The following is a 26,173-nucleotide window of genomic DNA, read 5'->3' as shown; positions in this document are numbered from 1 at the left end:
ACTATAAAGAGTCGTTCAAAAAGAAAGAATCGTTCGAACTGCACATCACTACTCGGCAGTGAATGCAGGTTACGGGTGATTAAAAGTTCCAATTGTTGGATATCCTCACTCTGGCTGGATTCCAAAATGAATTACACATCACTTTGCAAGCCAGCATAATGTGGCTTGCAGGCTTGATGTGGCCTGTAAACCAGGAGTTTGAGACCACTTTGTTGGGTGTAACTAGGCCCTTAAAGAAAGGCCTTACGATATACACTGAGTGTACAGAACATTAGGGACACATTTTCATGACAGACTAACCAGGTGAATCCAGGTAGAAGCTATGATCCCTTATTGATGTCACCTGTTAAATGCACTTCAAATTAGTGTAGATGAAGGGGAGGAGATAGGTTAAAGAATGACTTTTAAGCCTTTAGACAATTGAGACATGGATTGTGTATGTGTGCCATTCAGAGGGTGAATGGGCAAGACAAAAGATTTAAGTGCCTTTGAAAGGAATATGGTAGTAGGTGCCAGGCACACCAGTTTGAGTATGTCAGGAACAGCACCGCTGCTGTTTTTTTTAACACTCTACATTTTCCCATGAGTATCAAGAATGGTCCACTCAAAGGGCATCCAGCCAACTGTGGGAAGCATTGGAGTCAACATGGGCCAGCTTTCGACACCTTGTAGAGTCCATGCCCCAACAAATTGAGGCTGTTCTGATGGCTAAAGGGGGTGCAACTCAATATAAGGAAGGTGTTCCTAATGTTTTGCACACTCAGTGTATGTAAAGTATTGTCATATAGAGTTTAAAGATAACATATTCACTTTGGAAACCATACAAAAAACATGTCTCTGTCGCTAACAAATACAATCATGGTTGGTAACTACAATTAATTAGAAAGGCACTCTGGGAAATATACAAATAAGGTAGACTCAATTCTCAAGTGGAATTGCATGTTCACTCAATCTAAAATTAAAAGTTGAGTGAACATACAATTCAACTTGAGAATGTATGTAGGTTCAGCTATGTGCCCAAATGTTGAGCAAACTCACAAACCTATTGCAGCTGGTTGCCATACAATTGTACATTCAATCAACATATATATTGTTTACAGTGTAGTACTATAGTCATACCTGTCTCACAGTGGTGTCCTGTAAAGCCTGAGGGGCAGACGCAGGTGTTGGGCGACACACAGGTACCTCCACTCCTACACCCCTCCTCACAGAATGCTGGAGAAAGAGAAAGTGGAGAGAGAGACAGAGAAACAGAGAGAGAAGCAGGGAGAGAAAGAGAGAGAGAGAAAGGAGAAAAACAGAGAGAAACAAAGAGAGAGAGAGAGAGACAGTGCAAGAGTTTAATTCTCACAGATCAATATCACAAACACAATCCTGCTGTGAATACCATTTTGCTCACCTGTTCTATTTAACAGCGTTGTTTCTTGTGGCTACAAATGACCAGTCCCTCACTGTGCATTACCACCACCACACACACCCATATTCTCAAACTTTAAATGGGAAAGAAGTTGATCTCTCTCTCATTTTCATATGGTTGACCTTAGTGGGAATCAAACCCGCAAGCATATAGTATGTATAAGCATGAAGTAGAGGCCTAAGCATTGTTGTTCACTAGTTTACTCCAATTAGGGAAGGGATGGTGGGGTTGGAAAGTAATAAAGGGAAATATATATATTTTTAAAGGATATGTATGTATATGCGTATATGCATGTATGTGTGTTTATATATATATATATATATATATATATATATATATATATATATATATATATATATATGCGAGAAAAACAAACAAAAAACATATGGGGGATTGGAAGTGATGCAGACAATTACATTGATGGAAGTTACAATCTATCTGCAATATTGCACTCATAAACCAAAGCTGATCTAACCCCTAAAAGAAAAAAAACACACACTACACAAACACATAGGTCCCCTCGCTTTGGTTTATGAGTCCAATAAACATCCATTTGCTCACATAATGATCACCCCGGTTTCAGTATAAAAGCGTGCGAAATATACAAACTGATACATAAGTGCAATAAATAACCACGCACCACCGTGCCAAAACCCATTAGTGCTGTCCATTTGACTGGATCCCCTTATAAAAAAAGTTATATCAGGCCCCTCATTAAGAGCCTGATTGTACTAATACACCTTACACTTAAGAATGAATTACACTTATATTGACTCCGTCTATCTACTTCTCCAATTATCATTTTACTGCAATCAGCATAAAGGGGGTGTAAGGGAGAGAGTCCCTCTTCCACAGCAGCTGCAGTGACCTCCAGATCAACCGTCCCACTGCCGAACTGAGCCTGTTGCTGATTCACTACTTTTGGAGATACGCTTATATCCACAGATTTACTATTTGACTTTCGATTAGAGTCCTAGATTGCTTTCCAGCACCGGGTGGTGTAGGAACCGACTGAATCCTCACGGCTCCTTGTTAACTGGCCCGTTCATGCTTGTTGAGCATCCAAATAACTATTTGGAATGCGGGAACATCAAAGACGGAGCGACCAATGGAAATTCTTGTAATTATGGGTTCCTCCAAATCCACCAAATGAATAATAGCATTCCACGCTAGGAAATAGTGCTGGGATGACTGTCGCACAGTCCTTTAATGTGCTGTATTAAGAGAATGTCAGCCCTCTTCATAACGATCCTTATCTCTAATTGGGAGCACAAATCTCATTAGGGGGACGGACGGCGAGAGGAAAGCCAAGCTCGACCGACTCGCTCGGTTCAAACACAAATTAATGTCGGAGGACAGCAGGGAGAGCACGGTCACATGTAATAGAATGGTCCCGGATACATTATCATAAATGCAGTCATCAGTAGTAATGGAGGCACGTCAGCGGTCATTTAGATAATGGACGTTAAGCTCTCTTTACTCTTAGCCTATGTGCTTTGGCGGTTGACACCTCACTAAGAAATTCTGCAAAGGGTCTGAATACCTATGTAAATAAGGTATTCAGGTGTTTTTTTTAAAAATACATTTGCTTTGTCATTATGGGGTATTGTGTGTAGATTGATGAGGGGAAAAAAACAATTTAATCCATTTTAGAGTAAGGCTGTAACGTAACAAAATGTGGAAAAAGTCAAGGGTTCTGAATACTTTCCGTATGCACTGTATAAACAAAAGGGGTTCTATCAGTTGCTTCATACAAAGTCTATACATCCCTTGCACAGTTTTCCCATTTTGCTGCCTTAAAATGTTATCTAAAAAGGGATTACATTAGGGTTTTTTCTTATTGATCTACACAACCTCCTCCACATTTTCAAAGTGAAAGAAAAATTATAGAACATTTTAGTCATGCTTATCCAGTGCGACTTACAGGAGCAATTAGGGTTAAGTGCCTTGCTCAAAGGCACATTCACAGAATATTCACCTAGTCAGCTTGGGGATTCAAACCAGTAACCTTTCTAACCAGCAACCCAACGCTCTTAACCGCTAGGCTACCTGTCGACCAGAACAACAAAAATCGAAGGTGTCTCGATTGAGTATGCCATTACACCCCAGAGTTAATACTTGGTGGAAGCCCCTTTGGCAGCAATTACAGCTGTGAATCATTTTGAATAAGATTCTTCCAACATTGCACAACTCTTAGGGTAACATACTGTATATCCATTGTTTTTGGCCTAGATTCAATTAGATCAAGCGTTAACCGGCGATAGCCCACACCTGCCTAGCTGATTTGTCATAGATGCTTGCTGACAAACTTTAATGAGCAAGCCTTCCTTCATGACCTGGCCTCCGTAAATTGGTATAGAATCAGCTTGATCCCCTCTGCCGAAGATGCTTGGATCTTCTTTTTTTTAAATATTTTCAGTGGTATTGTTAACAAGCACGCCCCCATAAAGAACATGATAATGTTAACATGGTTCGACCGTGATCTGGCAGAGTTACTCCACCTCAAGAACACCATTTGGCGAAAGGCTCAGCACACAAATACTCAGGCTGACTGGCTGTCATTTAGGCAAATTAGAAATAAATGCACTCAGGCTATCCGGAAGGCCAAAGTTAATTACCATTAGGCACAGTTCTCTCTCTGTGGGTCTAACCCCAGAAGTTCTGGAAAACGGTGAAAGACCTGGAGAATAAACCCTTCTCCTCACAGCTGCCCATGTCCCTTAATGTTGATGTGGTTTGTTACTGACAAGGAGTGTATGGCTGAGCTCTTTAATCACAATTTCATTAAGTCAGGATTCCTATTTGACTCAGCTATGCCTCCTTGCCCGTTCAACGCATCCTCATCTACCAGCCCTTCTAATACGACTAGCCCTGATGCTCCTCCCTCTTTTTCCCCTGCCCAGCTACACAGTTTCTCCCTGCAGGCAGTCACTGAGTCTGAGGTGCTAAAGGAGCTCCTTAAACTTCACCCCCAAAAAACATCTGGGTCAGATGGTATGCTACCTGTAGCTCAGTTGGTAGAGCATGGCGCTTGCAACGCCAGGGTTGTGGGTTCAATTCCCACGGGGGCCAGTATGAAAAATGTATGCACTAACTAACTGTAAGTCACTCTGGATAAGAGCGTCTCCTAAATGACTAAAATGTAAATGGTATAGATAATTTTTTCCTTAAGGTTGCAGCACCCTATCATCGCCGAGCCTATCTCTCACCTTTTGAACCTATCTCTCCTCCTCACAGTGCTTGGAAGGCAGCCACTGTGCATTGTTTATTTAAAGGGGGAGATCAAGCTGATCCTCATGGTTATAGGCCAATTTCTATCTTGCCCTGTTTCTCAAAAGTGTTGGAAAAACTTGTCAATAATCAGCTGACTGACTTTCTTGAAGTCTATAGTATTCTCTCTGGTATGCAATCTGGTTGTTGTGCCTTACTGCTATTAGCCCATACAAATGCGTTGAATAACAGAACGTTTCTGTCGGAAGTGTCTGTTGTATATCTGAGCAAGTTGAGGTGACTAAACTGCTTGGAATAACCCTGGATTGTAAACTGGCATGGTCGAAATATGTTGATGAAACAGTAGCTAAGATGGGGAGAAGTCTGTCCATAATAAAGCGCTGCTCTGCCTTCTTAAGGGTCCTACAGGCCCTAGTTTTGTCGCACCTGGACAACTGTTCAGTCGTGTGGTCAGGTGCCACAAAGAGGGACTTAGAAAAATTACAATTGGCTCAGAACAGGGCAGCACGACTGGCAGTTAAATTTACACTGAGAGCTATCATTAAGTCAGTCTCTCATGGCTCAAAGTAGAGGAGAGATTGACTTCATCACTACTTGTTTTTGTAAGAAGTGTTGACATGCTGAATGCACCAAGCTCACTGTTTAAACTACTATCACACAGCTCGGACGCCCATGCATAGCCCTTGGCAGCAGCTAATGTGGATCCTTAATACATAGAAATACAAATCTGAGAGATATAAGAAAGATCAGGAAACAAAGTGTTATTTTTGGCACTAAACAGTCTAAGCCCTGTCTAAGCCGGGGGTTCTCCGACGCTATATGGAATTGTTTTAAGGTCATACCAAGGATCAATTTGCTACACTATATATACAAAAGTATGTGGACACCCCTTCAAATTAGTGGATACAACTATTTCAGCCACACCCGTTGCTGACAGGTGTATACAATCGACCACACAGTCATGCAATCTCCATAGACAAACATTGGCAGTAGAATGGCCTTACTGAAGAGCTCAGTGACTTTCAACGTGGCACCGTCATATGATGCCACCTTTCCAACAAGTCAGTTCATAAAATGTCTGCCCTGCTAGAGCTGCCCCGGTCAACTGTAAGTGCTGTTATTGTGAAGTGGAAACGTCTAGGAGCAACAATGGCTCAGCCGCGAAGTGGCAGGCCACAAAAGCTCACAGAATGGGATCGCCGAGTGCTGAAGCGCGTAGTGCGTAAAAATCGTCTGTCCTGCATGACACTGTAATCTTAATAAATTGGATTGACTGTGTCTCAACAAAAAAAAAAGAGTTACATTAAGGTAAACGAAGGTTGATGTGAATATTGTCACAAAACAACTGCAAGACGTTAAGCTTAAGCAAAAGGGAACGTGTATTCTCCATTTCATCCATTGCCAAGGAGATATACGGTTCTGGTACAAAGAGGAAGCTGGGTATGTGTGAATTTATAGCCATTGAGCTATAAAAGAATGGTATTGCCTCCGCCGTGAGGTCTAAAAATGCCATAACGAGCTAATGCTCACATTGTGTTGGCAAAGGCACAGGGCCTTGGAATTTTTCCTGTTCTCATATTCTGAGATCTCTCAGAGCCTAAATAATTAGCCAGAGTGCTAAATTCAGTGTCAAGGAGACACACTCTCTCTCTTACGACAGAAGTCCTCAATGAAATCTCCGGGTATACCCTTGTGTCGCACGGGTGATGCACACCCGAGTGTGTGGTAGTCATCTACCCACCTGGACAGCTCACGTCCTCCCTCTGGTGGCGAAAAGTTGATAGCACCATAGCGCCATATGATACTTTTTTGCAGCCTACTGACTTCCCTCCACACTTGCAACTGGAGTACATTGCTTAAATGATTAAGGTACCAATTAGTAATCATGTATGATCACAGTTTAATCTTTTTTGCCAATTTTTGCCAATTTACAAAACAATTAATTCAATAGTGCAGCTTGTTAGAACATTGACTCTAAAAACTGATCCTGTGTATCATAATGATCAATCACTGTTTTCAAACCGTTATTGTTGATCCATTACTCTTTCATTGCTGATTCATAGGTGGTTAATTGTTAATTAATTACTTTGCATGTATAGCTTACTGCTTGGTTATTGATTATTCATCAACACTTCAATATTTTAACCATTTCAAAACAGCTTGACCGTACCACCAATAGTGCAAAGGACATTTTAACACGTTTTCTGGACAATGTACATAACTGAAGGACTCATGACATGTTGATCTATTCTTGAAGCATACTGTGAAATGTTTCTTCTTCTTTCCTATGCCATTAAAATGGTTATAATGGGTATTTCGCTGTAACATCAAATGTACAGATGTATGTTTGGTAACTACAAACTACGCATTACATCGTAGGGACTGTTAAACTGTTTTTGTACAGGAGGAACATTCTGTGAGCACTTATAAGGAAATCTCAGATTTATCTCACTGAACCTAAAGCAACAACAACATACAATAATTAGTATATATCTTTTTTTATACCTAAAAGGGTTCTAAAATTCAAACTCAAATAGCTAAATGATCCATGGTATGACCATCTTATACTGAACAAAAATATAAAACGCAACATAAAAGGTGTTGGTCCAATGTTTCATGAGCTGAAATAAAAGATCCCCAAAATTTTCCTTACGCACAAAAAGCTTATTTTTCTAAAATTGTGTGAACAAATTTGTTCACATCCCTGTTAGTGAGAATTTCTCCTTTGCCAAGATAATCCATCCACCTGACAGGTGGTGAGGCATCCTAGGTGAGGCATATCAAGAAGCTGATTCAACTGCATGATCATTACACAGGTGCACCTTGTGCTGGGGACAATAAAAGTCCTGTGTAGCTCAGTTGGTAGAGCATGGTGCTGGCAACGCCAGGGTTGTGGGTTCGATTCCCATGGGGGACCAGTATGAAAAATAAATATATGCACTCACTAACTGTAAGTTGCTCTGGATAAGAGCGTCTGCTAAATGTAAAATAAAAGGGCATTTTTAAATGTGCAGTCTTGTCATACAACACAATGCCACAGATGTCTCAAGTTTTGAGGAAGTGTGCAATTGACATGCTGACTGCAGGAATGTCCACCAGAGCTGTTGCCAGATAATTTAATGTTAATTTCTCTACCATAAGTCGCCTCCAATGTCATTTTAAAGAATTTGGTAGTCCGTCCAACCGGCCTCACAACCGCAGACCATGTGTAACCACACCAGCCCAGGACCTCCACATCAGGCTTCTTCACCTGCGGGATCGTCTGAGACCAGCCACCGGACAGCTGATGAAACTGAGTATTGCTGTCTGTAATAAAGCCCTTTTGTGGGGAAAAACTCATTCTGATTGGCTGGGCCTGGCTCCCCAGTGGGTGGGCCTGGCTCCCAAGTGGGTGGACCTATGCCCTCCAAGACCCACACATGGCTGTGCCCCTGCCCAGTCATGTGAAATCCGTAGATTACGGCCTAATGAATTTATTTCAATTGATTGATTTCCTTATATGAACTGTAACTCAGTAAAATCTTTAAAATTGTTACATGTTGCTTTTATATTTTTGTTCAGCATAAAACAATTCCATAGCACCCCCCCCCTCCCCCAACGTCTTAGACTCTAAAGAAATAATGAATAAACACCCAATAGATATATAGAGTCCTGTGTAAACCTCAAGATCCAGACACACACACACACACACACAGTACACACACACACGTGCACGCAAGCACACACACACACAAGAAGCTTCCATCAGATGCCGACTGTGTCCCAAATGTCACCGTATTCCCTATATAGTGCACTATTGTTGACCAAAGCCCGATGGGTCCTGGTCCAAAGTAGTGCACTGTATAGGGAATACGGTGCCATTTGGGATGTAACTGCCGTTCTGTAAGGAATAGGATCTGAGATGATGACTGTAGACACTTTCTTCTTTGCGCCACTGCAGCAGCATAAGGCAAGAAATTGTTGCTTTGATAATTAGTTCCACATTTTTTACATTTTCCAATTAATCATGCATGCTTTCCACCATGGCCTCCAGCGCGGATCTGAACAGCACAACTTACAGTGTTTTCCTACCGTCCTGCCAAATTTAGAAAAATTAATATTGCAGGGAAACAAGAACAGCATCATCTCCTATTCCGACACTCCTCCTCCCTCCCTCCCTCCCTCCCTTTCTCCCTCCCTCCCTTTCTCCCTCACTCCATTTCCCCCAATGCAGACAACATCATTACCCTCAGTATCACACCACTACGGCACGTGGTTAGACTATTCTAACACAGTCGCATGTTATTAGCTCAGATAGATGAGAAAATAGCAGCCATCTCCCATTGTTCTCTAAGCCAGTGTTTAGGCCCCGCTGAAATCCTCTCTTTTTAAAAACCTCTTTTGTGTACAACAAACCGGTCCTAGAGAAAGAGAAAAAAGACCATTAACAAGATTAGGGAGCTCATTTTGCAGCCGACAAAAGGATTTACAAGGCGCCTCTGTTCATTAAGCGGGAAGCGGGCGACAATCCTGATCTATAATCTTTAGCTGGGCTCTGATTGAACTTCAGTGGCCCGCCTATTGTTGTGTGCTGGGGTTTTACGCAATGGCACACTCGCTGCTCCTCTGAGGATAACATGACGATGGAGAGAAGGAAGAAGAGCGTGAGGGAGAGATAGACAGATGGAGGGAGAAAGAGACAGTAAGAGGAAAGAGAGAAAGAAAGGGTGATAGACAGAGAAAAGGAGTTTAACATTTAGAATACATTTGAGAAAATGCTTGTTTCCAGAGACATACAGTAATGAGTGAATACATTTATTTTACTTTTTCACCATGGGAATCAAACCCACAACCCTTGCATTGCAAGTGCCATGCTCTACCAACTGAGCCACATGGGACCAGTTAAAGCTTCTAATTTCCATGTATGTGGTGTCCTCTCGACCCTTTCAGGATCAATAACAGTAAACTGGCTCCTGTGGTGGAGGACAAGCTTTATGTGAACCAGCAATCATCTCTGTGACAGTGGGTATGAGGGGGAGGAGCCATTTGTGTGTGTACTGCGTGTTTGTTTGTGTGTGTGTACGTGTGTATGCATACATAAACAACCTATACACAACTGTCTTTTATCTTTTTCTTTCACAGACACGCATAAGCCTTGCCTATAGCCATGCTAAAGGCATTGCATTGGTTTAGTTCATACACTTGCTATAGTCTTTTACAATCTCCCTATTCTGTCAATCACATCATATCAGCTGGCTGAAAAAAAAAATTGTGCTGGTAGAGTCACTAGGAAGACCAACAATACAATTCATAATTACTCTCCAGTAATACGGATCTGAGGTGCAATTTAATCACCATGCAGTGTCTGGGAGCAGAACTGGGCCAATGAAGGCAGACAGATTGATTCTGCAGAGCACATCTGCCTTATTTAGAGGGAAAGAGACTGCACACTTCACTCCCCTGAGATCTTAGACGCAAAGGTCCAAGAAGAGCCTGCAGAAGGAGGAAATAAGCCCAATGCGCTCAACTGTAGAGCTACATTACACCTCACCGGCAGACAGGCAGGCAGGTCTGTGTTTCTGGGGAAATCTAATAGGTTGGCCTCTGTGGGCAATCCCTATGGTACTCAGCCTTGCACAAATCAAGTCTTTACCAGAGAATGGTGGTTTTCTAAAGATGCGGCAGAATGGGTTGACAAGATATGGGAAGCGGTAGCCTCGTGTACTTATGGTGAAATATGAATGTGAATCGATATCGTGGCCCTGGTCTCTGCCTTATCTTGTGAACCAAAGACTCCTAAAGCGAGAGTTAAACAGAAAGAAGAGTCTACCGTTTTCAACAATACTCGCTAGAGAATAGCTGAAGAAAAGGCTGCAGCTGTAAAAGCTGCAGATAAGTATAAGAATGAGATGGAGCTGAGTGCTTTTTACCCACTCAGTTCATGGACCACATACATCTCCATCTGTACAGAGCTGTCCTGGTCTGATCCTAGACATTATAGATGAAAAGGGATGGACCAATGATGTCATATAGTGCAAATATGTCATTTGAATGAGATACAGTATTCATGCTCATTATAGGTGAATGTAAAATGTTGTATTGCACAATAGAACATTTAGTGGAATCATGGATACAGAATGGCACATCTGGCTCCCATAATATGTCCACATCTCCTCTATGACATTCATTGCTGTTCAAGATCGTTGTACTCATAGAAATAGAATCTAGCTTCTCAACAGCGCACGCCACTAGGCAAAATATGTGCATTGTTTGAAACAAAACACAGGTAGGCTACAGTTTGTTAACATCATCTGCTCAAACATTTACCCACGAAACAACACTGCACATAATTCAAGAAGATCTAAATGCATTTTCCCATGAACTCGTTGGCATGCAGTTGGTTAAGTTGGTACATGCGCAGAATGTTATACGGTTTGGGAAAAGGCGTCCTGGGGGGGCGGGACAGGGACAGGGACAAGACGGGGCAGTTCGATCCGGTCGCGCAGCCTCTGCCTTCTGAAACAGTCTTCCATTGTCCTCCAAGAGTGGAGGAATATTCTCTCTTTAGTTAACCAGTTTACCTCCTCTATTCATATACCTCTATCGTTAGAAACAGGGAAGGTGGAGTCACAGCACAAGGCTTAGCTAGCTACAGTACAACCAGCATACCTCTTTGTTAGGATTAGCAAGGATGTTAGCTACATTACTACCAGTTTATCTCTTTTGCATTAGCGTTAACAGGGGCGGCAGGTAACCTAACAGTTAAGAGCATCAGGCCAGTAACTGAAAGGTTGCTGGTTTGAATACCAGAGCTGGCAAGGTGGGAATAAATCTGCCGTTCTGCCCTTGAGGAAGGCAGTTAACCCCCAACAAGTGCTCCCTAGGCACAGATTATGTTAAATGCGGAATACACATTTTGGTTGAATGCATTCAGTGACTGACTATATTAGCAGGGACATTATGCTAGCTACATTCCTACCAGCTTACCTCTTCTGTCCCTCTCTGGTCTCGAACCAGGGAACCTCTGAACACATTGACATGTCACCATGAAGAAGTGTTACCAGTAACACCACAAAAGGTGTGGCTCATGCAGAGCAAGGGAAACAACTACTTCTAGGTCTCAGAGCGGGATATGTCTGAGATTGAACGCTACTAACACTCCGATAACCATTTCACATCGGCTACACAGTGACCGACAATATTAGCAGGGACAGACTCGGGACCTAGGCCAGATCTGTGACTCATTTATTCATTTCTAAGAGCACAGTGATGATGTATGATCAGACTGAGGAGAGACTCTCCTGGTCGATTGGCCAACGATAGGGCCATCACACGATAATGAATTCCCGGAGGGGACAGTGAAAATGGAGAATAATTCCTACAACTCTGTCTCCATAGAATACTAATTGGCTGGGGAATTAATTGAGATCTAGCAATAGCTTTAATCTCATTATATAGAATACGGGGCCATTTGAAGCATATTTGATGTGATTTATCGTAAATACAAACATAGATATGATCAGTTAGTGTGTGGTTGGAACGCTCTTTCTCTGAGCTGGTAGGAGTGCATTTCATATTCAAGTCATTGTTCTATGCGTTTTTCTCTGAGCAACACACCATTTTTCCCCAGTTGGACATTTGCATATTACTCATGACTTCCAGAGTTAAAAATGTGGAGGTGGCAGTAAAGTTATTCGATGGCACTTTTGTTTCAAAAAAAATTCAGGGGCTGCTGTGTGCCTGGTGTTGGTGGGGTTGGAGACAATCCAGCATAGAAATTGTCTGGAAGGCACTTTGCAAATTGCATTGATCTCTCCCTAGACCTGCCTTCCACCTGCCTCCCATCCTAATGCCTCTCTATTACAGAGGGACACGGGGAGGTGGTGGTGAGACGACAGGTGTGATACACGCACAAACACACCTGTCTTACTCCCAAATAAAGAAAATTCCCTCTATTCGGCACTCTAATTCCACACTTATTTGGTTGACACGGGGGACAGACAGCGATACAGTACTAGAGCGATAGAGTGAGGGAGGAGAGGAAGAGAAGAGAGGACTGTGTTTCTTTTCCTTGGAGACAGAACAAGATTAATAGAGCGAGAGTAGAAGGGGAGAGTTAAGAAAAAGTGAAAAGGATGAGAAGAGGAGAGGTGTTTTCCTTGCCTGAGACTCGTGGTCGCCAGTTTATGAAAACACCCATACAGTGCATTCGGAAAGTATTCAGACCTCTTCCCTTTTTCCACATTTTGTTACGTTACAGCCTTATTCTGAAATTGATTAAATAAATAAAAATCTCATAAATCTACACAAAATACCCCATAATGACAAAGCAAAAACAGGTTTTTAGAAATGTTTGCAAATGTAAGCCAAATTATAAACAGAAATACCTTCTTTACATAAGTATTCAGACCCTTTGCTATGAGTCTCGAAATGTTTGAGATGTTTCTACAACTTGATTGGAGTCCACCTGTGGTAAATTAAATTGATTGGACATGATTTGGAAAGACACACACCTGATGCGGTCTGCTCAACGCATCACCGGGGGCACACTGCCTGCCCTCCAGGATATCTACAGCACCCGGTGTCACAGGAAGGCCAAGAAGATCATCAAGGACCCCAGCCACGCAAACCATGGCCTGTTCACCCCGCTATCATCCAGAAGGCGAGGTCAGTACAGGTGTATCAAAGCTGGGATCTCAAGGCCATTAGACTGTTAAATATCCATCACTAGCCGGCCTCCTCCCAGTACACTGCCTTGAACTTAGTCACTGTCACTAGCCGGCTACCACCCGGTTACTCAACCCTGCACCTTCGAGGCTGCTGCCTTATGTACATACACATGGAACACTGGTACTTATTTTGCAACATCATTTGCAAATAAATTCATTAAAAATCCTACAATGTGATTTTCTGGATTTTTTCTTCTCAATTTGTCTGTCATAGTTGACATGTACCTATGATGAAAATTACAGGCCTCTCTCATCTTTTTAAGTGGGAGAACTTGCACAATTGGTGGCTGACTAAATACTTTTTTCCCCCACTGTATGTACTGTATTCTAGAGAAGGACATCCTATTAAACTATTGTTGTACATATACTAGTCTATCCTACGTATTCTTCAGATATACTACATATTCTATCCACATACTGTCCATATTGTCTATACATCCCATTCTATCCCCCCTACCTTGTCACAACACAACTGATTGGCTCAAACGCATTAAGAAGGAAAGACATTCCACAAATTAACTTTTAAGAAGGCACACCTGTTAATTGAAATGCATTCCAGGTGACTACCTCATGAAGCTGGTTCAGAGAATGCCAAGAGTGTGCAAAGCTGTCATCAAGGCAAAGGGTGGCTTTTAGAAGAATCTCAAATATAAAATATATTTTGATTTGTTTAACACTTTTTTGGTTACTAAATGATTCCATATGTGTTATTTCATGGTGTTTATGTCTTCACAATTATTCTACAATGTAGAAAATAGTAAAAATAAAGAAAAACCCTTGAATGAGTAGGTGTTCTAAAACTTTTGACCAGTAGTGTATATAAAACAAAAGCTAGACAATCAGGGAGCATCGAAATTCCAAAAGCAATGGAAAGAGGAACATTTGTTGCACATTTTGACGGTGAGGAAATACAATACATTTTAAGTGTTGCCCTCCGGACCTTGGTCGAAGACTGAATCCGGCCAGTTGGGCAAAATGAGTTTGACCCCCCTGGTGTAGATGGTTAGAGAGGGGCAAGGAGGGGGGAACCTTTCCTCTGCAGATGAGGAGAGAAGAGGAAAAAGGGAGGAGGTTGTGGATGTCCAGAGTAGTGGGTAGGGGTACCGATGGAGCTCAGGAGGGTTAGAGAGAGGTAGAGAGGGGGTAGAGAGGCATGGAGGGTGAGGCCTTACCTGTGCAGATGGAGCCGTTCCCCACGTAGCCAGGCTTACAGGTGCACAGGTGGCCTCTGATGGTGTTGGTGCAGATGGCATTGTCGTCACAGGACCTCTGCCCACTGGCACACTCGTCATGTTCTGAGGGAGAGATGCAGCAGGGTCAAACTGTGTGGTATTGTCTGTCTGTCTGGGTGCGTGCGTATAGACTGCTCAACAGTATGAGAGTGTGTTTGTATCATGAATACATGTTTGTGTCTTTGAATATGTGTGTTTTCGTGTCTGTGTTTGTATGCCGAGTGCGTACGTGTATCCCTACTGTAGGGTCAACATCAGTTGTTTTCATTCAACAGTGTACTGTAGACTATCTCCCTCCCAGATCTGAGCTGCTTTACTGAGGGGCTGGTCTGAGCATTCAGCCTCAGGGAATAGGGAGTGGGTTTGCACCACAGGCAGTGTATGATCAAAAACCATCTGTAGCCGCTCATCACTGCAAAAAAACAGCATCTCATATACTCGCCTACTTCTGGGAATCCACAACAGGTTGTGTAACACAAACACAGCCAACAGTTATCTTCAATGCAGTTAACGATTCAAACTTCGCCATACACTTGATCTTACGCTGCGTGCAAACCAACTGTGGTAAACTGTATGCGTTCCGGTGGAAGTTCATTAATTTCAATGGGAAGCAATCCATACTGCTGCTTCTCATCTGCCGGACTAGGCTAAGTTTGTAGCATGTGTTTGATTTTTCAACTTGTATGTTGTTTTGCCTTGTGGTCTCTGAAATGGAAGTGGATTAACCACCGAAGACGGTGCAAACGTGTAGTTTTCAACTACATTATGTGTTTATGGAATAGCAACAAGAGCACTTTTGACAGCTCAATATATTTACTTGAAAGGTACAAGATCAAAGATTGTGATGTTTAGAATTCTATGCAATTATTTTTTATATGTATTCTATGCCATTGCTATTGCAGATTAGGTTCATAATGAAGTTGTGGGCTGTAGCCTGTTGTTATTAGTAGGTCTCTTGTACTTTTTACAATTGATTATCGCTATCATGATGATAGTAATGGTGGCTAGCCACAACCATAGCCGCGGAAAGTAGTTTGGGGGTGGGGGTGCTGCATTTTTTATATATATTTTTATTTATGAAATAGCGCAGATCAGCTGCTTTCGCGTAATCAGGTGTGTAATCAGGTGTGTAGTGCTGGGGGAGCGCGAGGGAGCAGCGCTCCCTCACCTTTTTCAATTGAGAATACATGGAAAATTAATTCTGATCAATTCCAAATAAATTATATTTAATTACCACAAAAATTCCATGAAAAACAATAGAATGAGAAACTAAATAAATATGTAGGTGTCGTGATGTGATTTGAAGGAGTCAGGCGCAGGAGGGTAAATCACAGAATAACAGGTTTATTCCGTTGACACAGCGGTACGCAGCAATGCATCAAACACCCCAGTGCGGAAATATACAGGGCACTGGAAACAACAAGGCACACGGGTGAATATCCCAGCGATACAAAATACAAGAGCTCCACCGAGCTAAACTAACCTCCACAATAAACAATCACACACAAAGACAAGGGGGCAGAGGGAACACTTATACAGGTACTGATGAGGGGATATGAACAACGTGTGTGTAATGAACAAGACAAAACCAATGGAATGATTAAATGAGGAGTGGCAGTGGCTAGAAGGCCGGTGACGACGAACGCCGAAGCCTGCCCGAACAAGGAGAGGTGGCAGCTTCGGAGGGAGTCGTGACAGTAGGCTACAGCAGCCTAGAGGTACTGAAGTTTTAGAACACCTACTCATTCAAGGGTTTTTCTTTATTTTTACTATTTTCTACATTGTAGAATAATAGTGAAGACATCAAAACTATGATATAACACATATGCAATTATGTAGTAAACAAAACACTAATTATTCAAAAAGCCAACCTTTGCCTTGATGACAGCTTTGCACACTCTTGGCATTCTCTCAACCAGCTTCACCTGGAATGCTTTTCCAACAGTCTTGAAGGAGTTCCCACATATGCGGAGCACTTGTTGGCTGCTTTTCCTTCACTCTGCCATCTGACTCATCCCAAACCATCTCAATTGGGTTGAGGTCAGGAGATTGTGGAGGCCAGGTCATCTGATGCAGCACACCATCACTCTCCATCTTGGTAAAACAGCCCTTACACAGCCTGGAAGTGTGTTGGGTCATTGTTCTGTTGAAAAACAAATGATAGTCACACCAAGCCCAAACCAGATGGGATGGCGTATCGCTGCAAAATGCTGTGGTAGCCATGCTGGTTAAGTGTGCCTTGAATTCTAAATAAATCACAGACAGTGTCACCAGCAAAGCACCCCCACACCATAACACCTCCTCCTCCATGCTTTAAGGTGGGAAATACACATGCGGAGATCATCCATTCACCCACACCGCGTCTCACAAAGACATAGCGGTTGGAACTAAAAATCTCCAATTTGGACTCCAGACCAAAGGACACATTTCCACCAGTCTAATGTCCATTGCTCGTGTTTCTTGGCCCAAGCAAGTCTCTTCTTCTTATTGGTGTCCTTTAGTGGTTTCTTTGCAGCAATTCGACCATGAAGGTCTGATTCATGCAGTCTCCTCTGAACAGTTGATGTTGAGATGTGTCTGTTACTTGAACTCTGTGAAGCATTTATTTGGGCTGCAATTTCTGAGGCTGGTAACTCTAATGAACTTATCCTCTGCAGTAGAGGTAACTCTGTGTCTTCCATTCCTGTGGCGGTCCCCATGAGAGCCAGTTTCATCATAGCGCTTGATGGTTTTTGCGACTGCACTTCAAGAAACGTTCAAAGTTCTTGAAATGTTCCGTATTGACTGACCTTCATGTCTTAAAGTAATGATGGACTGTCTTTTCTCTTTGCTTATTTGAGCTGTTCTTGCCATAATATGGACTTGGTCTATTACCAAATAGGTCTATCTTCTGTATACCCCACCGCCTACCTTGTCACAACACAACTGATTGGCTCAAACGCATTAAGAAGGAAAGAAATTCCACAAATTAACTTTTAAGGTGGCACACCTGTTAATTGAAATACATTCCAGGTGATTACCTCATGAAGCTGGTTCAGAGAATGCCAAATCTATTTTGATTTGTTTAACACTCTTTTAGGTTACTACATGATTCCATATGTGTTATTTCATAGTGTTGATGTCTTCACTATTATTCTACAATATAGAAAATAGTAAAAATAAAGAAAAACCCTTGAATGAGTAGGTGTTCTAAAACTTTGGACTGGTAGTGTAGGCAAATGGTGGTTTCTTCCCTGTCTTCTCTCTGGCGAATGATGAAGAACTGTACGCTACATGTGTGCACTGCAGAGGCACATTGGAGTCTTGCCAACGTCAGAAAGTTAAATAAATAAATTCACCTCTCTGCCTTGATGTTCATAAAACTCCACTGACCTGCTCTTGCGCAGTGGAACCCAGAACGATATGTGACCACTTGGTTGCAGCGAAAACGTTCTGCCGAGGACACCCAAACCAGAGTGGCCACTGTAAAGCCCAACAGCCTGCTGTAGCCCTGCTTGGGATCTTTAACCTATATTGACTATTGGCTGAGACGCAGGGCCCGTTAGGGCCATAACATCATAAAAAATAACTTGTAGACTGCAGTCTTTTATGTCCAAGAATACAAATGTAAAATAAAAACGTATTTGGGGGGACAAATAAAATCCTCTGTGGGCCAAATTCGGCCCGTGATCCGCCAGTTGGAGAACCATGCAGTAGACAGTCACAGAGTAGCTGCCTCAAGTGCCTCCTGACCAGAAATGCTGGTATGGGGCCGGCTACTGTCAATCTGGGATCTAATATTTTCTATAAAGAATCGTAAAAACTGTTCGCAAAGATCAGGGGACGCTAGCATGTCACTTTTAGGGAGGGCACCAACAACACACTCAATTGTCTTAAACAGAATTTTCAAGTTGAGGGAGTTCTCAGAGATCAGGGTAGAGAATTAGTTAGCTCTTGCATCTTTTACCGAATCATTGTAATTTCTCATCAGATCCTTTAATATCTTATAGAATCCTTCCCTTTACGTTCAACTAAATGGCACGCATCGTTCACTTTATAAAGCACAAGTGTGGTTATTTAACCAGGGTGAGACTCTGCCAGACAATTTATTCTTGATTTTAACTGGTGCCACTGAGTCTAAAGTAGCCTGTCATTGAAACTGTTCACCAAATCATCTGTGTGAAGACAAAAAACAGGATCAGTGGTAGAGGATAAAAAAGCATTCATGAATTTACTAGCAGTTGTGGAGTTAATGATGCAAGAGCGAGTTGGGACAGGCAACATGTTTAGGAGGAGGAGGAGAAAGCATTCTAAAAACAATACTGAGATGATTAGAGACACACACATCAATAGTTTTTCCAAGTTCTCAATATTCAGACCATTGGACAGCACAAGATCAAAAGTATGGCCTTTGTTGGGTGTAGGGCCTGCGGCATGTAGTACAAAGTTAAAGGATTCTAAAAGGCAAAGAAAATGTCAGCTAGTGCATTGTTTGGGCAACACACAAGAATAATAGCCCTGTCAGAGAATTATGCAATGAACAAACTACTAGGCATAGGAGGGCGGTACACTAAAATATACAAGATGGGCTGTTTCTTGTTCAAGCTAAAGATAAGGCTGTCAAGTTAGGAAGATTCGCCACATGTCACCGGGCTACATATAAACTTGTCTCTATGAATGACGGCTACCACACCACCACGGCCAGACAGCCTGGATTTCTGTAGATAAGAAAATGCTCTAAGGGTAATTTCATTCAGAGAACTAAAATCCAATCCTCGGGTTTAAGCCAAATTTCAGTTAGCATGAAAATATCAATGTCATTGAAAATTATCAAATCATTGCATATGAACAACTTATTATTTAGAGATCTTACATTCAATAAACCGATCTTGACATAGATAGCTGCCGGATTGACAGAGGTATTCAGTAAATTAGGTTACTTACATTTAACGCACTCCGGGACCTAATATGTCCTCTGTTGCTAATTATGACAGGGAGGACTGGACCCAGGCCATCAGTCTCCAAAACAGTTCGCAATGTTGCTGGAAATAATCCTGGAACCCCTGTGGTTAGGGTGAATCCAGTCTCGTTTAAAAAGTGTGGTTTGTTCTCATAGCAAATACTGTCATTGCAAAGTTTCTTCAGGTACTCGTTTGGGCAACGAGGTGGCTGAAATGTTCCGAACTCCTTCGATAGCATGGGACGGGGCCAGAGATAATTATTCTCTTCCCTGTGCTAGCGAAGATGGGATTTTTTTTTTGTAGTCATCCCTCAGATTGCCTAAAGTGAAGGTTGTTAAAACCTATGTGAGTGACGATGGTGTCAATATTAGAGTAGTTGGCCAGAACCGTGGGCAGGAGGGAATTGATGTCTTGGACACAGGCTCCGAGGTAACAGTGGACCTTGGTCAGTCCACAGACCATAGGCAGGCCAAAATCTCTCACCATAGAGGAGCCCACAATGACGATGGTCATGAGTGGGATGGGACTGCATTGGGCAGGGAAGATGGAGGCTTCGAGCCAGGCTAGCTGGTGTCATGAATCTCTTTACCAGAGTGCATAAAGGATTGAGTTAAGAATTAACAAAGGAGACTAGACGGACTGAAGCTGCAGCTTTTGTCTATATTGGTCCCGACACTGAAAACCAACACACGGTTGAAGAAGACGAAGGAGCCTCTAACAGTCAATGCTACGGTTGAGAAAATGTTCTAAGTACTGTATCTAAGAAAGTGAATTGAAGTGGGACCATCCTGTTACTCTATTCAAATCATCGTCAACAACACTGTTCTCATCACCCCATCGACACGGATCATCGACACGACTGATTTGCCATCCTTAGAAGATCACTCTTCCAGAACGGGCAGAGTGAACATCACCCTGTTAGTCCACAGACTACAGAACCAGACAACTATCATCAAGAACACGAGGAGAAGACCCCATCGAGCCCTGTCCACGGAGGCCTGGGTCCAACAGAGATACACGACCTCCAACACGTAAATACAGTTGAAGTCGGAAGTTTACATACACTTAGGTTGGAGTCATTAAAACTCATTTTTCAACCACTCCACAAATTTCTTGTTAACAAACTATAGTTTTGGCAAGTCGGTTAGGACATTTACTTTGCGCATGACACAAGTAATTTTTCCAACAATTGTTTACAGACAGATTATTTAACTTATAATTCACTGTATCACAATTCCAGTGGGTCAGAAGTTTACATACACTAAGTTTTTACATACACCTCCCGAGTGGCGCAGTGGTCTAAGGCACTGCATCGCAGTGCTAGCTGTGCCACTAGAGATCCTGGTTTGAATCGAGGCTGTCGTAGCTGGCCGCGACCGGGAGACCCATGGGGAGGCGCACAATTGGCCCAGCGTTGTCCAGGGTAGGGGAGGGAATGGTCGGCAGGGATGTAGCTCAGTTGGTAGAGCATGGTGTTTGCAATGCCAGGGTTGTGGGTTCGATTCCCACAGGGGGGCAGTATGAAAAATAAAAAAATAATGTATGCACTCACTAACTAACTGTAAGTCGCTCTGGATTAGAGTGTCTGCTAAATGACTAAAATGTAAATGTAAGTTGACTGTGCCTTTAAACAGCTTGGAATATTCCAGAAAATGATGTCATGGCTTTAGAAGCTTCTGATAGGCTAATTGACATCATTTGAGTCAATTGGAGGTGTACCTGTGGATGTAATTCAAGGCCTACCTTCAAACTCACTGCCTCTTTGCTTGACATCATGGGAAAATGAAAAGAAACCAGCCAAGACCACAGAAAAAAATTGTAGACCTCCACAAGTCTGGTTCATCCTTGGGAGCAATTTCCAAATGCCTGAAGGTACCACGTTTATCTGTACAAACAATTGTACGCAAGTATAAACACCATGGGACTACGCAGCTGTCATACCGCTCAGGAAGGAGACGCGTTTTGTCTCCTAGAGATGAATGTACTTTGGTGCGAAAAGTGCAAATCAATCCCAGAACAACAGCAAAGGACCTTGTGAAGATGCTGGAGGAAACAGTTAAAAAAGTATCTATATCCACAGTAAAACAAGTCCTATATCGACATAACCTGAAAGGCCGCTCAGCAAGGAAGAAGCCACTGCTCCAAAACCGCCATAAAAAAGCCAGACTATGGTTTGCAACTGCACATGGGGACAAAGACTGTATTTTTTTGAGAAATGTCCTCTGGTCTGATGAAACACAAATAGAACTGTTTGGCCATAATGACCATCTTTATGTTTGGAGGCAAAAGGGGATAGCTTGCAAACTGAAGAACACCATCCCAACCGTGAAGCATGGGGGTGGCAGCATCATGCTGTGGGGGTGCTTTGCTGCAGGAGGGACTGGTGCACTTCACAAAATAGATGGCATCACGAGGAAGGAAAATTATGTGGATATATTGAAGCAACATCTCAAGACATCAGTCAGGAAGTTAAAGCTTACCTTAAGGACAACAAAGTCAAGGTATTGGAGTGGCCATCACAAAGCCCTGACCTCAATCCTATAGAAAATTTGTGGGCAGAACTGAAAAAGCATGTGCGAGCAAGGAGGCCTACAAACCTGACTCAGTTACACCAGCTCTGTAAGGAGAAATGGGCCAAAATACACCCAACTTATTGTGGGAAGCTTGTGGAAGGCTACCCGAAACATTTGACCCAAGTTAAACAATTTAAAGGCAATGCTACCAAATACTAATTGAGTGTATGTAAACTTCTGACCCACTGGGAATATGATTTAAGAAATAAAAGCTGAAATAAATACTTTTCTCTACTATTATTCTGACATTTCACATTCTTAAATAAAGTGGTGATCCTAACTGACCTAAGACAGGGAATGTTTACTAGGATTAAATGTCAGGAATTTTGAAAAACTGAGTTTAAATGTATTTGGCTAAAGTGTATGTAAACTTCCGACTTCAACTGTACATGCATTATTTCTTACCAAACGGGCGGCGGTTCGGGGTAAGGTATTAGGATTACTGTGAGCATGGGTCCAAGTGTGTTCTCTCTCTCTCTCTCTCTCTCTCTCTCTCTCTCTCTCTCTCTCTCTTTAACTCTTTAACTCGCCATCTGTTGTAACAAGTGTCATATTGTGTTAGTCCGATAGGGACCCGTTTTCATTGTATTAAGTTTCTAATCCCTACCTATACTGTGTACGTGTTTGTAACTTGTGTTATCATTTTAGTTAGTAAGTAAATAAATAATTAAATCAATTTGTGTGGTACGGAAGGATCAGTAAGACGCGGGTTCGTGCAGACTTAAAGAGTCTACGACTTTCAGAATGAGACTGATATGAGGTAAATGATTAATAAATGACTAAGAAATTCTATAAAAGATATCTAGATATCTTTAGAGTTAATTCGGGAACGGTAACTTGTTAAACAACTATTCCCGCGGTGCCCCAAATTCCTAATGAGTTAATATTACATTATTAATTTAATCTAGTAACAATTAAATATAGTAGATAATTATTTGATAAATAATAGTCATCACAATAATGAAAGTCACTTCACGACATATTGGTGCCCCCGTGCGAGGAATCCAAACATATTGGAGCCCCCGTGCGAGGAGTCTAAGATAGAACTAGGCCTTACTGTTGAATTCAGTCTATAGGAATTGTGTAGCAGGATACGTTATACACCAATAGCGCTGTAGGCAGGATTGTTGTTGAGAGTGGCGTGTGTGTGGTCCCTTTTCATCCAGATACTAGTAGGGAAAGATTGACTCGGGTGTTGTATATCTGACGAAAAGTATAGGGGATTTACTGACTGCTACGAGCTAGGACATATGGGCCAGCCAATGTAGGTATCAAGATAAATAGACAAAGTTGTGCCAAACGTGGTACTATGTCTGTCTCTCGCATTTCAGGAGCGAGTAGACTCGGTCAGTATTAATTTATTGAGCTAGGACATATTGGCCGGTCAATTAAAGAGATTTGAGAAGATATAGTTGTTGTCCGAAGCAAAGTAAGACCACGGCAAAAACATTTATTTTATGTTTCCGCGTGTTCCGGTAAAACATTGCTAGCAAAAGAATCGCCAAAAGGGTTTTTATTTATTAATTTTATTTCACCTTTATATAACCAGGTAAGCCAGTTGAGAACAAGTTCTTATTTACAACTGCAACCTGGCCAAGATAAACCAAAGCAGTGCGATAAAAACAACAACACACAGTTACATATGGGGTAAACCAAACATAAAGTAAAAAATACAACAGAAAATATATATACAGTGTGTGCAAATGTAGCAGGTTATGGAGGTAAGGCAATAAATAGGCCATAGTGCAAAATAATTCCAATTTAGTATTAACACTGGAATGATAGATGTGCAAGAGATGATGTGCAAATAGAGATACTGGGGTGCAAATGAGCAAAATAAATAACAATATGAGGATAAGGTAGTTGGGTGGGCTAATTTCAGATGGGCTGTGTACAGGTGCAGTGATCGGTAAGGTGCTCTGACAACTGATGCTTAAAGTTAGTGAGGGAGATAAGAGTCTCCAGCTTCAGAGATTTTTGCAGTTCGTTCCAGTCATTGGCAGCAGAGAACTGGAAGGAATGGCGGCCAAAGGAGGTGTTGGCTTTGGGGATGACCAGTGAGATATACCTGCTGGAGCGCGTACTACGGGTGGGTGTTGCTATGGTGACCAATGAGCTAAGATAAGGTGGGGATTTGCCTAGCAGTGATTTATATTTGACCTGGAGCCAGTGGGTTTGGCGACGAATATGTAGTGAGGGCCAGCCAACGAGAGTGCACAGTTCACAGTGGTGGGTAGTATATGGAGCTTTGGTGACCAAACTGATGGCACTGTGATAGACTACATCCAATTTCAAGGCTATTTTGTAAATGACATCGCCAAAGTCAAGGATCGGTAGGATAGTCAGTTTTAGGAGGGCATGTTTATCAGCATGAGTGAAGGAGGCTTTGTTGCGAAATAGGAAGCCGATTCTAGATTTAATTTTGGATTGGAGATGCTTAATGTGAGTCTGGAAGGAGAGTTTACAGTCAAACCAGACACCTAGGTATTTGTAGTTGTCCACATACTCTAGGTCAGACCCGCCGAGAGTAGTGATTCTAGTCGGGAGAGCTGGTGCCAGCAGCGTTCGATTGAAGAGCATGCATTTAGTTTTACTAGTGTTTAAGAGCAGTTGGAGGCTACGGAAGTAGTGTTGTATGTGATTGAAGCTTGTTTGGAGGTTTGTTAACACAGTGTCCAATGAAGGGCCAGATGTATACAAAATGGTGTCGTCTGCATAGAGGTGGATCTGAGAGTCACCAGCAGCAAGAGCGACATCATTGATATACACAGAGAAAAGAGTCGGCCCGAGAATTGAACCCTGTGGCACCCCCATAGAGACTGCCATAGGTCCAGACAACAGGCCCTCCGATTTGATACATTGAACTCTATCTGAGAAGTAGTTGGTGAACCAGGCGAGGCAGTCATTTGAGAAACCAAGGCTATTTAGTCTGCCAATAAGAATGCGGTGGTTGACAGTCGAAAGCCTTGGCCAGGTCAATGAAGACGGCTGCACATTACTGTCTATTATCGATCGCGGTTATAATATCCTTTAGGACCTTGAGCATGGCTCAGGTGCACCCATGACCAGCTCGGAAACCGGATTGCATAGCAAAGAAGGTACGGTGGGATTTGAAATGGTCGGTGATCTGTTTGTTAACTTTGCTTTCAAAAACGTTTGAAAGGCAGGGCAGGATGGATATAGGTCTGTAACAGTTTGGATCTAGAGTGTCACCCCCTTTGAAGAGGGGGATGACCGCGGCAGCTTTCCAATCTCTGGGGATCTAAGATGTTACGAAAGAGAGGTTGAATAGGCTAGTAATAGGGGTTGCGACAATTTCGGTGGATAATTTTAGAAAGAAAGGGTCCACATTGTCTAGCCCAGATGATTTGTAGGGGTCCAGATTTCGCAGCTCTTTCATAACTCAGCTGTCTGAAATTGTGTGAAGGAGAAGCGGGGGGGGGGGGGGGTTGCCAGGTGTAAAGCATGGCCAGCCGTAGCTAAATGCTTATTGAAATTCTCGATTAACGTAGATTTATCGGTGGTGACCCTGTGTGTGCGTGGAAGTGAGATTCCCTGTACAAGTAGGGTAGCAGCCATTTTTGTTTTTCCCTTCGTTCCAATGGAAGATCCGCCACTCGGTAATCCTGTTTGATTTCAGCTTTCTGCGATCATGACCTCTGGTGGTGAAGAATCGCCAGTAATTGTTTTTGAAACAATTAATGTGAAGGCACACTCTTAACTCACTGTTACAATGGGTTACACTGTATGATATTCATCCGATCTTAACTGGTTGGATATCATTGTCTCATTCGATTTAACTGGTAAGGTGAATCGCCAAACAAACCTTTTTTCAGGGTTGGTCATTTGGATAAGGTCCACATTCATTTGTTCAAACCAATTAGACATTTTAAACCTCCACATTAACCTAAATACAACAATGCTATCAGGTTAATTAAAGTTTAATTCCCAGATAGCCTATACAGGTATGATTGATCATTATCATTGTTTAATCAATTCAATTTGCTTTTGCAAGCTCATTGGGCCAACTCCAACAGTACTGGTCCAGTATTGATGATTCATTGACGTCTAT

The 26,173-nt window shown here is 42.3% G+C and overlaps 1 protein-coding gene across 1 annotated transcript in view; it reads right to left on the bottom strand.

Annotated features, from left to right (window-relative positions):
* Positions 1-26,173, bottom strand: part of LOC311111696 (protein kinase C-binding protein NELL1-like) — a gene marked incomplete at its 3' end in the record, with an annotated part of 508,863 nt that overhangs the window by 64,106 nt on the left and 418,584 nt on the right. The window contains exons 14-15 of the mRNA XM_084154490.1: positions 14,529-14,651; positions 1,120-1,215 (exon numbers count right to left, since the gene is read on the bottom strand). Of these exons, the coding sequence (XP_084010616.1) occupies positions 1,120-1,215; positions 14,529-14,651 (219 nt within the window). The remainder of the gene's footprint in view (positions 1-1,119; positions 1,216-14,528; positions 14,652-26,173) is intronic.

The sequence above is a fragment of the Coregonus lavaretus genome, assembly GCF_964263955.1.
Source record: "Coregonus lavaretus genome assembly, chromosome: 37".
Taxonomy (NCBI): Eukaryota; Metazoa; Chordata; class Actinopteri; order Salmoniformes; family Salmonidae; genus Coregonus; species Coregonus lavaretus.
Note: the sequence above shows the minus strand (reverse complement) of the source record. Positions and strands in the feature narration are given on the sequence as shown.